The 18,644-nt window shown below is 27.9% G+C and overlaps 1 protein-coding gene across 1 annotated transcript in view; it reads left to right on the top strand.

Moving 5' to 3' along the window:
• LOC142321172 (cell adhesion molecule Dscam2-like) overlaps positions 1–18,644 on the top strand; it is a 348,909-nt gene that overhangs the window by 298,464 nt on the left and 31,801 nt on the right. The window contains exons 14-19 of the mRNA XM_075359167.1: positions 496–777; positions 2,430–2,500; positions 3,815–4,043; positions 6,887–7,030; positions 12,902–13,060; positions 17,452–17,582. Of these exons, the coding sequence (XP_075215282.1) occupies positions 496–777; positions 2,430–2,500; positions 3,815–4,043; positions 6,887–7,030; positions 12,902–13,060; positions 17,452–17,582 (1,016 nt within the window). The remainder of the gene's footprint in view (positions 1–495; positions 778–2,429; positions 2,501–3,814; positions 4,044–6,886; positions 7,031–12,901; positions 13,061–17,451; positions 17,583–18,644) is intronic.

The raw sequence follows: 18,644 nt of genomic DNA, 5'->3' as shown, positions 1-18,644 counted from the left end.
AACCACAATCTGTTGTTCAGATCTGTACAAAAATACCTGCTTTTGCTAGGATTTGAACCTTAAAACTCTCAACTTTGAAATCAGCTGATTTATGTTTTCTACTAGACCAAGCCAGCGGGTTATGTGCATTGCCTGGTAGCTCATCACTTATTATATCATCATAAGAAATTCCTTCTTTGACTTCAGGATCTAGTTATTCCTTAATTTCTTCTTCAATTGTCTTCACAACTTGGTAAATTTTGTACTAATTTTTACTTTTTTTTTTACTTTATTGTACTTGTCATTATCTGTGGAATTTACTTCATAAAAGTGGTATTTGTCTTTTAAAATTGAATAATGTTTTTGATGTAGGATCATCATTTCTCATATCACTGACCAGATGCCATAGGAATAAGATTTCTTGGAAATTCCATTTGATCATTGTTTACATTTTATTAAATTTCTTTTCTCTTTTAAAATGAGTTTTAACTTTCCTTTTATTTTTTTTATTTTCAGAGCCACCTGAAGCACCTAGTAATGTTGAAGTTGTTGAAGTTGGTAGTCGTTGGCTCAGTTTGCGATGGACTCCATCTGCATCACCTGTTAAACAATATTTAGTACAGTTCCAAGATGAGGCTACTAATATTTGGAATAATATAACAGTTGGTGGAAATACTCATTCTGCACATCTCAGTGCCCTCCTTCCATCTACTGTTTATGCAGTAAGGGTGTTAGGTTTGAATGATATTGGTGCAGGACTCCCTAGTAATGTAATTTCTGCCAGTACACTCCAAGAAGGTAATTTTTAAATAAATTAGTTTACAACCAAATAACGTTACCTAGTTTGTTATTAAATATAGTTTTTCTTTAATTATTATTTATTTCCTTTTCATTTAGATTTAGCACCACAAATTTGTTGATTGATAGTGATTTGTTATTAGTAGTTAATGTTCAGTATGAATTGTTTGTTAGCAGGTGAAGAAGATCTTCTCATTTGTCTTACATTTTAGCAAAATACTGATTTTGTAGATATTGATTTTTAACAATATAGCACATCATAGTTTAGATTGAATTTATTGTTGGATCTTAAATATATCCTATTTTAGATAAAAATAATGTTAACTATTCACATAATAATAAAACACAGCAATGAATAAATATTACTTTCATGGAATCTAAATACACATTCTTACCTCACCTGAATTTACACATGTTGCATTTTTGCTTGACGGTTACAAAAATATCCATAGAATTTGTTAAAAACAAAATATAATAAATGTTTCTAAGTGAGCTAAAGATCATCCTATGATTATAATAATAAATATATGCTATTTGAAAAAGTAATAATTTGGCATTTTAAAACCAGAGCAATAATTTGATGTGCTAAATATTGTAGCAAGAAAATTGAATTTTCTGTGATTTTTTTTTTTAAAGACCCCCTATCTGCACTGTAAAAATATATTTGGGAATTCTATGTTATCCCAATTACCACTAACAGGGTTAAAATGGATAAGCCTAGATAGCATGAGGACTTTTTCTACTGTAAATAGGAAGTGCATGCTGTTTTAGCAGTAAGTAGTTATAAAATGCATGATAATGGCCTTTTCATTGGTAACATTCCTCTTGAGATGCTAATATGGAAAATGGTTGAGATCATTCCCAAGAAATAAAGAATAGAATATAAAGAGCCAGATCAGATAAGCTCTTTCTTAATGAATCTATAAGTATCCTACACAGCCATAGTTTAATTGTAAATTTGAGATAGAGAATAATTTAAGTAGTATATCTTGCGCATGTTGTAGATTCTTGGGTTTCATCGAAAGCTTCATTGAAGAGAATTGAGACATTTGACAGTTGATTAAGATTAATTGGATATATAAGGTTAATAATGAGGATTATATCAAAAGACTGGATATTATCACAGAATTGTTAAGAAGATATGGCTTGAGTAGTTTACACTCAAACGTAGTGAAACTTCCTGAAAATTATCAATCTCCTTGTTTCATATTCAAGGGAAAATAATGATAAACAGAGATACAGGTTAACAGAGAATTTCATTGTTACTAAGGAATGGTTTTGATTCAGCCTTATCTTAAAGTCAACTGCAGAGAAAGTTCTGATTGTCCAGACGGTTGCCAAAATTAAGTATTGGACATGTTACATAAAAATGAGACAAGAGAAGAAGATAAACCACCTTGGCTTGGTTTTATTCTATTCGTGCAAGAAGTTGAGGTGCTTTGCAAAATAAAATAATTTTATGACAGAGATGTAAGAAACACGTTATCACCACATAGTGATCTAGGGTAGTTAACTTCCATAGTGTTTACAGAATACATAGTTCTAGAAATACTAGAAGTTACCTTCATTTACTTTAATGTACTATCAGAACTAAATCCACACTGAATATTTTAATTATCCACAATTTAATTTAAATTTTCACTTGATTTCAGCTCCCAGTGAACCACCAAAAGATGTGACTGCAGAAACACCTGCACCAAAAACATTGCTTATTCGTTGGAAGGTATGTTTTAAATTATAAGGTAATCGCATCTAATGTTTAAAATTTAATGATTAAATAATTGCCATTTCATTCTAATCAAATAAATGTAAATATTTATAATAATGATAAGTAAACAGTAATGAATAATATTAATAGAATACTTGCAATATAAATTATGATAACATTATGCAAAAGTGAATTTGCACATTATGATTAAATCCTGAGTATAATAACCTTCATGAAGCTCCTAAAAAATTAATTTTATTTAACTCAGAACATAAAATTAATAGATGAACATTAAATTTACTTCAAATTAATTACTTTTAATTAAATAATTTTCTAAATTGTAAAATGTATACAATTTAATGAAACATTTTGTTTTACAGAAATAACTACTATTTCTGTATAATATACAAAGTTATTAATTTCTTTTATTATGTGACTAAACCAAATCAAAATCTGACTACTTTATAAAATGATGTTTTTCAGTTGTCTTTGGTGCAAGTGTCACAAAGGCCTTTAAAGCACTTTCAGTTGAAAATGCTTAATGTATATAATAATCAAATTTAACTTTGCATCTTCTAAAAAGACGTAACGTAAGTAATTATTACTTATTAATAAGTAATAAGTAAGTAGTAAGTAAGCATTTATTTTGAGTACACTTATTATTGTGTGCAATAATATGGACCTATGTACCTATGAATTTGTACCTATGTATATTGGCCTGTCTTTTTCATGATAATTATCTCAAAACTTAATGGACAGATTTGGATGAAATTTGGCACATGATGATTTCTGTATTGATACCATTTAATTCTGTTCACAATTGATTGTGGGAGCTAGGAAACACAAACGTCATGGGGCTCTTTATCTAAAAATTTTACTTAAAGGGTATTTAAATTTTTTCCTACAATCTATAAATAATCCATATGATTATTTATGGATTAAGATATTTTCTTATGTAGCATTACAAGAGTATCTGATAAATAAATATTATAATTTATATAGATGTATGTTATTTTTATCATAAGAAAATTTTATGTAATTAAAATATTATTTAACGATATTTGGTCTTATTTAAATCCCTATAAAGATTAGGATTAATAAAGTTTAGGACTATAAAAGATTTTTTTGTCGTTTCTCCACTCAAAATCCCATTCTTGTTCTAAATAGATGATTTCATCACATTATTTTGTTACTTTGGTTATGTATGTAAACATTTTCCAAAGTTCCATTGTGCTCTTGTTAAAAGTCTGTTTTTACTGTGCTAATGATTATAAATAATTTTTTGATTAAATAATGTTTTACTTTGAAAATGTGTTTAATAATTTCTAGCCACCAAACAGAGGAATTGGAAAAAATGATATATTAGGATACCAAGTTGGCTATAGGGAAATGTCAAAAGGAGTTCCTGAATTAAGAACGGTAAGAAGTCACAATAGACAAGAAGTGTTATTGAGTGGCCTTCAACATTACGCTCGTTATGAAATTGTTGTCAGGGCATTTAATCAGGTTGGACCTGGGCCTTCATCTTTACCATTTATTGCAACTACTTTGGAGGGTGGTAGGTAAATGGTAACTAATTTATTATCTTGTCGTAGTGTTGTAATTAAAAAAGAAGTAATATATAATTAATAGTTATTGATTTGCTAAAGGTTCATTACATTAGCAGATTTTACTTGGTTATATTGTCTTTTTCACTCTGGGTTCTAGAATGTTATGATAAGCAGTAGATAGTGTGCTTCCAGAGTAACAATTAAATAAATGGTTTTTTTTTGTAAAAGCTTTACTTATTATTTGATAGAGTCTTCTTTTTACCTTGATAGACTTATTTATTGATTCAAAAAAGAAATTACAGCTGGTCAAAACCACCAAAATGTGCACTTTTTTGATCAAATTACTTCATTGTGTAATGCAAATCTTTCTTGTTTTGAAACAAGAAGTTATGCGGCACTAAATCTGGAGAATATAATGAATACAAGCAAAATTTTGGGTAATTCAACATAATTTTGCTTCTGCTAGCTGGTTACTTGTTATGATGAGAAGCACCTTTTCTACTCAGTTGTGATTATAACTATATTTATGTATTATTTATTTATAACTGTATTTATTTATTAGTCTTCAATCTAATACATTGATTAATATTACCCTGTGTTGGTTTTTCCTTTTTCATGATAGTAAGTAATTAATATTTAATTATTATGCCTTTTGCAACTGAGAAAACAGTTGCTGTAACCCTTCCAGTTGATTCAATCCAGAACCAACTTTCTTTACAGCACTTCCATAACCTTTCGGTTATTGTTTTTGACTATTCCATTTCTGTTGTGTATAGATGAATCCATTCCTCATTGAAAGTTATTAATCAGTATGGAAATTCATTTTGATTATGTTTAAACAATACATAGAAGTGGCCACAAGTGCATTTTTAATTGAAAATAAGCAAACATGTAACTACCTAATAGAGTTTATTTTTCCAAATGTTGATGTAAGATACAAATTCAGTGGAGAGGTTCTTGCTGTCAGCATTCTCACACATTTTTATGCAATGATCTTCCAAAGTGATATGACTTTTTTAAATAAAATTCAGTCGTTCGGATATCAGTATGTGATTCAGTCATGTGGTTGACAATGTGTGCTTCGTCTTTTGCTTGTGTGACTATGTTTGAATTAGCACGTTAAGTTTTATATCAAACCAAAAATAAATGGTTGATTTCAATGATAGAGAATAAAAAGTTGTTTATCTCAAATAGTTAAAGTAATAGTTGTTTAAAGTTAATAGTTACAAGAAATAATGTAATTTTACCTTATCATTATGAAACTCTGATTTGGCTCTTGGCCTTTACAGTTATTATCTGTTGTCTTTAATTAATACTTCAAAACCATTATAACAGCCCGTATAAAAAGAAAAATACAAAGGATGTTTTCTAAAATTATTTTAAAAGTCTAATTTTAAACTTTATTACATACATTGTGGTAGTTCAGAAAATGGAAGTATCCAGAGATACCTGTCATTAAAATAGTACTTGTTACTTTGTAAAAATTAATAAATTGTTACAAATGACTTAATCAGATTGATGTGATTAGTTAAGATGTACTTAAGTTAGATGTAAATGTAATCCCACAGGTTTGAAGAGACAGGCAACTAACTGAGTATAATAAATACTTCATTAAATAATTTTGTATAGTTTTCTTTTGATGCTTCTTTATACTCTAGATATTAACATATACATTCTAGATATTAACATATGTTGCAATTAGGTAGGAGATATTTTAGACTTTCATTCCATATCAAAATATAATCAAATTTTAAGAAAAGTTCTATATTTTTTCTGTTTGAAATTTAAGTTTAAATTTATGATTAAAAAGTTACTTTTCTTATTTTTGTTACATTCTAATATTATATATTTTTTTAATTATTTGAAACAGTCTGGTTTAATGTTATTCTAGGGTAATTTCTAACAATTTTTTCTGATATTTTTAGTAGATTAGATGACTGTTTCTTATAGCTTTCTTGCTTTACATAGTGAAAGAAAAAAATAATTTTTTTGAAATAGTAAAATGTAAAGAGAAAAAAATGAGAATAAAAATAAAAAACATAATACAATTTACATCAATGTCAACATAAATATGTTACTGTGATTTTTTTTTTTTTTTTTTAATAAATCAGGTTGCTAGCTCCTAAGGATTCAGAAACTAATAATTTTGCTGATAGAAATATAGAGTACAGGTTGAAAAAGTATATTCCTATGTTATTTTGAGTGAATCCTGTTAAGTGATAAATAGTGAATTGAAACAGTTTTTTTTTCTGATTACTAATGGACATACAAACAATAATTTTGAAAGTTTTGCAAAACCAAATCTAAATATTTTTTATCACTAAAATTTAAAGTTTGAATAACACTAAAGCTGAAAATGATTATGAAAATATTTTCCAAATTCTTTCTATGTTCTATAATTTGAATAATAATTAGGAAGTTAAATTGCCAATGCAGATTTTTATCTATTTTTAAATAATACCTTTATAAAAGTAAACTTACCGGTCAGTAATTTAAATATTGCCAACAATTGGATTATTGAGATTCTTGTTTATTTAACTTTATATCATGAACATGTAGGTTTTGGTTGTATGCAAACTCTTTTTATTAAATTTTACATATTCGTAAGTCCATGATGCTGTTAACTACAGTACTCACTGTTTAACTGATACAGAAGTTTATACCAAATCAATGAATTACTGTAATTTATAAAAGTGAAAGAATTCTTCCTTTTTTTATTATTTTAGTTACTTTTTTAAACAGTGTATTTTTCTTGTTATTTTCTTTAAATTCAAATTTGGTAATGTAATCTTATTATTTATTTAATAAACTTAACTATGTAACAGAAATATGCATGACTTGTTGTAACTAGTTCCAGAAGAGCCTCCACAAGGTGTTCGATGTGCTATGCTTTCTTCACAAAGTCTACGTGTTAGATGGGATCCACCACCTTCTGAATATCAGAATGGGATTCTCCAGGGATACAAAGTACTCTTTAAGCATGTAGCTGTTCCAGGTATGATAGATTTAGTAACCTTAGTTTTATTATATTTAACTGAAGTATTTTTAATGTTTATTCTACCAATTATAATAATAAATTGTATGTGTTACTTTATATTTTCTTTTTTTAAATTCTTTCTCATAATTCTTAATACTGTTAGAAGATTTGTTGTGGGGTCATATTATTTTTTTATTAAAAAAATAAGGTCTACTGATAGCTACATTACATTTACTAGCATTACTAAGAAATGTGAAAGTTACATAGTATCAATACTATGTATATAACAAACGGCTCCAATTTTAAGAATCAATTTTTTTTATTTCTTCCTTTTTTGTATTCATATTTTTAGAATATCTTCAATAAATATAGTTTTTGTGGGTAATAGCTGCAGTTATTGCTCAAGTTCAGTGAAATATTTTGCAGATATTTTTTTCTTACTTGTCACTTTATTCACTTCTTCAATTTTTATTTTTTTTATATTAGTTATCTCTGCATCATTGTAGATAATATTTTTAAGTAAAATATAATCTTGATACTTCATATTATTATAATCATACATTTAGTTTATAAGTATGCTCTAATATTGCAATATCAGCTAATAAATTAAGTTGGCAGTCAGAGTTGTGGAGTACTTGTTTTTTGAGCATGTCTGAATAGTCAGAAAAACTTCTATTTTATCATCAGCTAATGAATATGGGAAGAAACACATAATTAAATTCCCTGCCTTTTAAATGTTTTTTTTTTTTACAATTAGTTTTTTTATTACTTATTATTTTTAAGGGAATATTAAAAACAGGAATTTTCTTTTATTCTTTGGAAGCAAGAATATGTAACAGAAAAATAAATGCTGAAATTTTGTTTTGTGTTAGTATTTTCATGTCTAAGGTATATTGTTTAAATTTTATATTTGTAAATTTTATACCATATTATAATTAAAAATTATAATTATTAATAATTAATGTGTTTAATATAATATTTTTCATTATGTCTAGAAAATTTCAGATATGTTTCACAAAGATTCAATTATCATACTGCTCAGGAAAATTTTAAAAATGTTTCCAGGCTTACAATTACTTTTTCAAAAAGAATTTTTATTACTTAGCTTTATATTGTACTGTATGTTAGACTTTTATATCTTTGTCAAAGTTTTTTCCTTAAAAAATATTTTAAAGTAATGTTAACTGTTACTGAGAAGAACTTTTATGCTGGTTATCTAATCAAATACATTTTTAGATGAACATATAAGTTTAATTTTATGAAGAGAATATTTAAATATCCATTTCACATTATAAAATATCTCTTAATATTTGTGAAAATTATGTTAAAAAGTAGTTAAATGTATCAACTTTGTTTTAATAATGAAATTAATCATAATTATTTTTTATTAGCGTATTGCTATTATCAAAGCATATCTTATAATAAATAAAAATTACAGTGCATTTTATAAAAAAAGATGAATTTATAACTATGTACAGAGTGTCCAGGCTAAAGTATCCAAAAGTAATGGCCTGTATTTAAAAAACCAGTTGTCACGATTTCTTAAATGTAGGTTCCATTGACAGGAAATATCTCCAAGATTTGTTCTTCGTACTTTCCAGGTAAGTCATTCTCTGGTTAGGACTGCTCAAAAATTGCATCATCAATCTGTCTTTTTTCATGGAGCCCACTGTGACAGAAAACATGTACCACAACATGCTTGAAAACACTGCTGTTTCTCAGATTTCTCCAGGCTTCAGTTTCCAGCAAGATAGTGCTTCACCACACCTTTATCAAGATATTACCATGTTCTTCAACAAAACTTTTCGCAGATGTTGGATCGGACTAGAAGTATCAACTGCTGGTCAGCTAGATCTCTGAATATCACTCCTTTGGACTTTTTTGCTTGGTTACTTATTAAAAGTTATATGTACCAAAGAAAAGTTGAAGATTTGGACAATTTAAAACAGAGAATTGTTAAAGCTGTTGGATCTAATAACGCTACAGATGATCCTAAATGTTTGGCAAGAGTTAGATCATTATCATTTAGATACCTCCCAAACTACAAAAAATGCACACATTGAACTTGACTAAACCACATTAAAACTTGGTGAATTGCTGTGTTTATTAAAAAAAAATATTAAATTATATAAACTGGTTCTTGTAATATAAGCTGTTACTTTTTCCATGGTGACTTTGGCAGCTACCTGAAGAGATTCAAATGCAGGTCATCAGCGATCTGCAGATACTGCTCTGAAGACGATACTGTAGAACTGTATCATGGTTACCAGGTATAGTCTACTATACCTGGTTCGAGTGTGACAGGTAGGAAGCTGAGAGAAACAGACTATTGGTTAATATCACATTGGGCAGATGGTAAGGATCAAGGAAACCTGGGAAGAGGTGGCAAACCTGGCACATACCATATTGAAACAAAAGGCGGAAAAGGAAGTCACTAAAAGGAAAGTGTGCTAGGTCGATTTGTGTTGCCTTGTTTCAAGTAATACCGTATGCGACAGGATGTACCAGCAAGTTCCCTACGTATCCCTATGTATCAGAATGCTATTGCTAACATGTTGCTGTGTACAGAGTATCTTGTATGGTACTGTATCATGTGGTATGTAAATTATATTATGTTTTTACAGTATAGCCATATGATTATGTAAGATATATTGTAGTATTGTTTTGGTACATTGTATATTGTGATGTGAAATAGCATCATGTATTATTACCAGGTGTTGGGTAGTGTTGTAGTATTGTAGTTATTACATTTATTTAGTATTGGCTTGGTGGGTGCATGGCCTCGACATCTTGGGTAATAATTATGTTTCCATGTGTGTAGTATTGTAATGTTTATTATTATGTATTGTGCAGTATTGTAGTATTATAATAGTGTAGTATTGTATTGTTTTTGCATGGCTCAGTAGGGGAAATGCCCCGCCATACCCGGAATAAGGGTAGTACCGTGTGGAACAGTAACTTTATGTATTTCTTAGTGATTGCAGTGTGAAATCGCATTGTGATATTGGTACATTGTATTTTTATTTTTTCCTGTTATACAGCACTGTCACGATTATTATTATGTATCATGTAGTATTACAGTAGTGTAGTATTGTTATTTTATTGTGTATTCTGTAAATTATTTTAACATATTGTACTGTTTTGTCCTGTTTATGGTTATGTACTGTATAATTTTATAGCACATAAATTAGTGCTGTAGTAGTATTAGTGTAGTATTGTTGTATATGTATTCTGTTTGAGTTGGTGGGGACAAGGCCCCTTTCATACTCAGAATGAGGATATTGCCAAGTGCTACAGTAAGGTTGTGTATTTCTTAGCATATACAGTGTAACATTGTTTTGTAGTATTGTTACATGATATCTTGGTATTATCCAGTTGTATGGTATCCATTGTCATGATAATTATGTATTGGATAATAGTGTAGTAGCATAGTATTATATATTAAATTGTACTATGTATAGGTTTGGTGGAAGCATGGCCTTAAAATGATGTGAAAGGCAAGAAGATAAAAGACGCCATATTTTATAGGTTGTGTATATAAGGAGAAAAAACAAGGGATATGAAATGTGGCGACGTTCAGGGCCAAGGAGGCAGCCTTTATGTCTAGGGTGCTTTGGCTCGATCACACATGCAAAAGTGGTGGGTCAGAGTTCCTTGATGATGACTTGGAGGACCCTAAGGGTACGTGCAGGGGGTGCAGATTGCGAAGGATATGTGTAAGACATGTCTGGACCGTGTAGGTCAGGGCCAGGGAGGGCAGCCCTCCAGCAGAGGGGCACGTCGGTTGTCCAGAAGAGGAGGTCAGCGTCTCCCTATGAGGTTTGGGGGATCTTGTTGGGAAAACCCTCTGGGGGGGGGGGTTAAGGTAGGGAGGGCAAAGACTGCTACCATGGCACCCTGAGGCAACTGAATAATGTCTAGATGGCAGGAGCCGGATGCTTTGAGGGTGTTAAAAAAAAGAAACTGTTACTTTTGAATATCTTTAACCTGGACACTAAACATTAAAAGCAAAACATTTTTGATTAAACTGTAAACTATCACCATCAAATTAATTGTATAATGTTTTTTGCAACAGTTAGAATTTTTTTTATAACTGAGCATTGTAGCAAATATGCTGCAATGTTATTTACATAGAATGAGGAAGTAGCACAGGCAGAGAGTTTAACACGTATCCTTTATTGGACATACCATTAATAAATTTACAGAATTGCTATCTTCTGAGAGATAGTTACACACTTTTGTTTCTTAATTGATGTAATTAGAGTAATAAAAACTAAAGCTGTTGTGTTTAAGTACCAGATTTATAGTTATCTACAATCTTATATAAATAGCTTAAATACTAAAACAATTTTAATTATTCATGCTTCAAGTAACAATTAAGCAAATATTTTGCTAAATCTGAACAAAGACTGCAGTTGCTTCCAGTATAATTACTTTTTTCCTGTAAAATTACTTTAATTCTGCTTAATTTTATTACTCATTTGAAGAAAAAGAGTAGTATCACTATTAAAAAATTAGTTGTTATTGCTTAAAAAATTATGAAATACAGGACTATTTTTTGTATACATTATTGAAAATACATGTTCATTGATCCTTCGGAAACATGATCGAGGTTCACAGGTGACACAGCTACTGGAGATCAGACTTTTGGATTTTTGATCTATTTAAAAAAATTTTAATTAATGAAAAGTTTTGTAAATAATTTTTCCATTTATTACAACTCCTGGCATGTTTTTAAAGTAAGATCCATTTTGAAAAACAAACAAAACTAAAGATATGAAAAAATTTGTTTATGTATTCATAAAAACTATATTTATTTACTTTTCTACGTAGCTTTCTTCAAGTTAACATATTTTTTCATAGTGTTTCACTAGCTTCTTCATTCCTTTTGATGAAGTTCTGCTGTCACCAGTTTACTTGAATTTTATTTTTTTGTCAACTTTTTCAATCAAATCATCTATCACTGTAGGTCAGCCACTTCATTCTTCTTGAACATTTGTTGATTGCTCTTCTCGAAACGAACAGCACTATTGTCTTACTTTAGGGTCACTCGTAATATTCAGCCTGAAACTTCATAAATGTGCTTGTGAATTTCAGCCTCAGAATTGTTTTTTACTAATAGAAATTAATTTTTTTATTCATACTTTCAACTTATGAGTGTATGACAGGATTATGAGTTGTAGCATTCATTCTAATTGGATTAATATAAACAAGTAACAACAAAGTGAGTAAACTATTGTTAACAGTTAAGTGTTCATTGAAATAACTGAGCTACTCAAGCACCATCTGTTTGTCATAATATACAGATGAAAAATTCAAAATTATCTCTACTTTAAAATGATTACTTTATTTCTCACAGTTTTCCTGTTTAAGAATTATAACTTATGTTAATTATGTTTTATATTAATTATGAAAAATGTTAATTCTGACTTATTTTTTATAACAAATGATGTTTTGAATAGATATGACATACATTTCTATCTAAAAATAGTCTTAGCTATCTTATATCTATGTTCATTGAAATAAAGTATCTGAAATTTAATATAGCAGATGTCATATCTGTCAACTCAGTTAATGTTCATTTAACTACTACTGTTCTTTGGTATTGTTGCCATAGCACATATCTTGCAGTGTTAGCCTCTATCCATATCAATAAACTACATCCCTTAAAATGTTGAATTTATGTGTTCAGTATTTTTTTTTTAAATGTTGTTTTTCGAGATAAAAATTATAAAATATATTTTCATTTAAAATATAAAATTAACTCCCACATCTAGATCAATATATATTGCTATCAGTTATTAAATTTGGTTAATTTGTGATTCAGATAATTTTAATTCTGCTACGTACGATAATATTTATCTGTTAGTTATGTATTTATTTGTTTAGGTTCATTTTCTGATGTTGAAATAAAGAAAACAACAAATTTAGAAACAAATCTTCATGGTCTTGCACGTTATGCAAATTACAGTATTAGAGTTCTGGCCTTCACGTCAGCTGGTGAGGGTGCTCAGTCAAAACCAGTTTATTGTATGACTGAAGAGGATGGTAATTGAATATTTATTTTCAGTGTATGTAGTTTAAATTATACCAGTATAATGTGATATTACTATATAGATCAAGTTGAATTATTATTATTATAAAGGGGGATTCATTATTGCTTACTGTACTTCTTTCTTATTGTAACAAAATAAGAAGTTAACTTGATATTTACAACTGCAAATAAATAAATTCCACTGTACAATGTGTTTAACAAAAACTTTCTCTTGTTTTAAAAAAGTCTGTTTTTATTTTGTTTTTTTTAACAAACTAACATTCATGTATAAAATGAAATTCTTTTAACTGATTGTTTTGAAACATTTTATTTTATTTTTTTACATTTCTTATTCACATCATGCATTTACATAACTTGTTAGTGTAGAATTACTTTCCCTTTGAAAAATAATGCTTTGCTAATCACAAAATAAATAATTCATTCAATGACTTATTTAAGTCACATAAATAAGTCTTAAAATCGTTATTATTTAGCACACTACTAATTTTTCTTGCTTCCTGACAAGTAGAACCATTTATAAAAATATTTGATGCACATATTTTTTTCATGAAACCATGGTGGCATCAGTTTCTTCATTAGAAGCAGTATTTATATGTTACTGTTTGGGATCTGTATTGTTTGAGGAAATAGCTTCATCAGTTTCCTTCCATTTCTTCAGAAATGTATACTGTGTTTACTTGATAGCTTTGTCACTTTTTTGAATAATGTTAAATTTGTCTTTTATTATATTTTTATTTTAGATAAAGGTAGAACAGTTTAATAAGTATTAAAGGAATTTTAAAATATAATAATAATTTTAAAATATAATAATAATTTTAAAATATAATACTGCTTAAGATCATGTTAGTGTTATACTTGCCCAATAAAATTATAGTTAACAGTTCATATGTTGTTGTACCATCCAATTAAGAATTTTGAACATGATTACTGTTAGAACACGTTGCCTAATACAGGTATAGTAATACACCAAACACAGCTGAGTAACTGACTGTAGTTAAAGAGCAATGATGGACCAGGTGTATACATCAGTTTAGTTGCTTTTTAAAATTTGCTGTTCTGGGCACTAATGTAATGATGGATATGACTGAACATAACCCACATTACATACAGCACCATTGTAATTGTATAGTTGGTTGTAACTGAATAATTTGGCAGAGAAATGAACTAGTTTTAATTTTGTTTTCACTAAAGCTGGATGTATATACCAGTCTCATTAAGCAGGAAAATTTCTATGATATCTATTACTGTTGTTTTGTAGAGACACCCTAAATATATTTTAATATAGGGATTTATTGTAGAATGTTGCTAATATTGTACTGTTATTTCATCTAATTGCTTTGTTAACTTGTAATTAGTGAAGGAGAAGAGTACAACAGTCATTTTGAGAAGAGATATAAAGCAATGAGTGGCCTTGAGGCATGTGCAGAAATTGTGTGTAGTAAATTAACAATTAACAATTGCAGTAAATGTTGTAATTATTACATATGTATATATGTGTATGTGTTATTAATAATGTAGAGCACAATGTAGAGCTTCTCTGCTCTGATTTATGATTATGTAACGCCCGCTACCATTAAGCAACAAACACAAATACTCATTACTTATGATTAAAAAGAATTAGAGAAATACTTTGGCTTAATAAAAGGAATGCGATAATTAGTTAGGCTAGTATATATTTATGTTTATGTTTCATAAATTGAAATACTCATATTTAACAGAAACTTGTTACTGTTTGTATGAATAAAAATTACAGAACCGCTCGGCCGAACTGAATTTATTTAAATAACTCCTTAATTGGATGAACAGTAAAGCTTAAACAGATAAGTTAGTATAGGATTTTACAGCTAACCCACCGGGTTGGTCTAGTGGTGATCGCGTCTTTGCAAATCAGCTTATTTCGATGTAGAGAGTTCCAACGTTCAAATCCTACGAAAAGGAAACAAGGAAAAGCACATCGATTTGAATCAGACTTGATCTTCTTTTCTTTTCTTTTAAATTATTTTTTTAGTTTAAATATATTGATTTATTCACAATTATTAACCCGTGATTGTAAAAAAGGTTTTACAATAAATAATTTTTCAATAATGATAAAAAAAATCAGAAGTTATTAGCGAAATAAAATTTTATGTACTTTTAAAAACGTGTATATGAAATTTAATAGGCATTATTACATTTATGTATATGTAATAGATTTGGTGAAACATCTGATTATTAAATATTAATTGAAAATTATAATTTAGATTCATATAATTTTTGGATTTTCTTGTTTAATTTCTGTTTAATTTTATTTAATTGTTCTGGAATTTCTGTTTAATTTTATCTGCATTAAAGTTAACTACAGAGTGACTGAAAAATAGACCCTCACAAGAACAACATATACACAGAGGCATACATGCCCGATCTTCAATAAATTGCAAAAAAATCTTATCTTTTAGTTCATTACTCCTCTTATATTGTCAGACAATATTCTCCCTAAGTCAGAGTTGATCATCATTTGGTTTATTTGTTTTTTGTTGCCAATCATTTAATCACTTGGTTTGATATAATTCCTCTAATTTTAATTTGTGTACACGTTCTCTAGTTTTCACATTTTCTCTATATTCATCATCCTCTCTTAATCTTTTTATTCTTTTTTTGGTTTAACATTTTACTCTTTATATTTATGATCTCTTAATTTTTTTATTCTTCCCTTGTTCTTAACATTTTCTTCCTTTTCATATTCATCTTCTTGTTGTTTTTTTTTAAAATATATTTCTTAATTTTTCTTTCTTTTTCTGTATGGTTGTTTCTTTTTCATTTTTTATTATTCACCAAATAATCTAATAATAAAAACTGAATATTTTACTCTGTAAGGTCGAAATTAACATTTGTAACCAGTACACAGGAGTTCACTAAACTGAATAATTTAATTATTATTAACTTTTATTTATATGACACAGCAGAAATCTGAAACTTTTGTTAATCAGCAACTCACGTTTAAGATATGAATAATACTGATTTAGTAATAAGAGTAGTAAAGAGACTTTTACTCTACCCCAATATTTCACGTAAGATTGTTGAATTAATAATTGTATAAATATTTGATGTTAATAGAAACTAATATTTCAGCAATTCTGTAACTGTCCACTTTATTTAATAATTGGAGGATCGTATCTCACTTTCAAATGAAATAAGTTTAAATGAAGTGCAGCAAAAATGTGTACATGTAATTTAATACGTGTACAATGAAGTCATGTTTTATCCACATCAGATTTTTTCCTATGAAATAAATTTTTTTTCAAATTTTACTATTGTTTTTCTGTGCTACGTAAAGTACATTTGTCACTATTTTTAAAATACTACTTACCCAAAATAAGTGAATTCCTTACAACTGGCACATCTCGAAGTAAATAGCTTCTAGCAAATTGTCAGATGTAGAATAAGGAATAAAATGCCAGCAGTTGAAACTATGTTTAACCTTCTGTTTCATATCTATCCTTCTATATCCTTCTGTTTGGCCTATAGCATATGCCAAACTTCTTCATTTATCAGGACTTTGAGAATACTGATTTACTGCCCCCAAAACCCTTTGTAACTTCATTATTACAATTTTGGGTATTTTTATGGACCAGCTTATGGAAGAGAAAAAAATAAACTATGATGATGAGAAATGGAAAGCATATTTTTTTAAAAGTATATTTAGAACATCAAATGAAGATAAAAATGATTAAATCAATAAATATTTATCAGTTAATTTATTTCAGTACATCAATTATTCCATAAAATTCATTGTTAGAAATTTTGTTTAACTTTTAGCAATGAAAAACTCTGATAAAAACAACAGTCAGTAACTTTATTTATTTGCTTTCTAAGAAGTATACTATTAAAAGAATTATTTACTAATATTACTGTATTACTTTTAAGAAAAGTGCCAGATATTGTTATTATTAATATTAATACATTCATCTAACAGTCAGACATATTATTAGAGCATTGTAATATTCGTGAATGTATTATTGCAATGAAATATGCTAAACTCCCAAGATAACATAAAAAAAGATTTATAAACCTGTATATCAGATTTTAAACTTATTTGAAGACTTTTAAACCTGTTTGTCAGATGCAGTTTACCATTGTCTAATGTTCATAATATTTAGTACTTTTAATAAAAAAATGTATTTTTTTTTATTGTTAAATCTGGTGAGAAAATTTTCTTTTTAAAATTTGCAGTATCTTAATTTCTTTTCTACTTTTAGTATATTTACGGTAACCATTGAAAACAAATTCAAATTATGTTTTTGATTTCTCATACACTGCATCAAAATTTTTGTTAATTTTTTTATACTTTGTATTGTTTTTTTTATCATCTGTATTGGTTCTTTTATAACAGTATATTACCCAAAAGTTCCAGGTTCTCCAGGCCAAGTGAAGGCTTTAGTCATGACATCTGATAGTATTCTTGTGACATGGACTCGACCTTTAGAACCAAATGGCATTATAATTAAGTACTACGTCTACATTCAGCATCCTAATAAAGTCAGTTGAATTTTATTTCTATTTATAAACTTAATTATTTTAATTTTAACTGGTTAAAATTGTAAATTACTACTGTACTTTATGATTGCAATACAATTGGCATACCCTAAGAGTAGCATCTCAGAAATAATATGATGTGAAGCAAAAATATATTTCTATATTAATAATTACAACAATGCTGGAAGCAATTTCTATTTGGATGGGTTACTGCATGTTACATTTATCTAGTAATTAATAATCACAAAATAAGAATCTAATAACAAAAAAGTAATGTTAACTGAATTGTTTGTGATTTTTTATTATTAATTAACTACTTAATGTTTATGCATTGCATTCAAAATGCAACAATAATACTACAAAAAAAAAAAAAAAAACTATTGAGTACAGTTTGGTGACATCATCATCCAGCTATGATTGTTTATGAATCATTTGCATGTGATAATTTAGTTTTATTCACCATTGCATTAGATGAATTGAAGCCTGATTTGAACTAACTTAAAAAAATTAATTAACAATGCTGAAATCATAGTTTCTGTAACTTTTTTTGTATTTTATTAATCTTTAATAATGTTGGCTATATCTGTAATAATTTAAAATCTATAACTTAATGGATCATCTTACTATTGGAACACTTTCTTTCTCCAAGAACATGAACTCTCTGATCAATAAAATTTTTTTAAGTTTATTTTGTGATCAAATTTTGTTAAAATTTAATCTTAAACTGGTTCTTTTTCTGGTTTTACTCAATTTCATGTATTTATATATTATATATTTCAATTCATTGTTGATGAATTTCAACAAATTGCATCCTAGCTGCACAAAATTAATTAAAAACTTATCGTGTAGTGCTCCTTTTTTTTATTCCTGTTAAATATTATCAAAATCTCAGATCTTCAGAAAAAATTTTTTTTTAAATGGTAAATTAATGCTATAGTCAAATTTTAAAACAATAGGGATTTTTTTTACTATCTCAATCATTGAAGTGAAATTAATATTTTGTACGAAATAGCATAATGTGCTAATATTAGTAGCATAATTTGATTGATGGTTATTATGTACACC

The sequence above is a fragment of the Lycorma delicatula genome, chromosome 3, assembly GCF_047948215.1.
Source record: "Lycorma delicatula isolate Av1 chromosome 3, ASM4794821v1, whole genome shotgun sequence".
NCBI lineage: Eukaryota > Metazoa > Arthropoda > Insecta > Hemiptera > Fulgoridae > Lycorma > Lycorma delicatula.
This window is presented reverse-complemented; position numbering and strand designations above follow the sequence as displayed.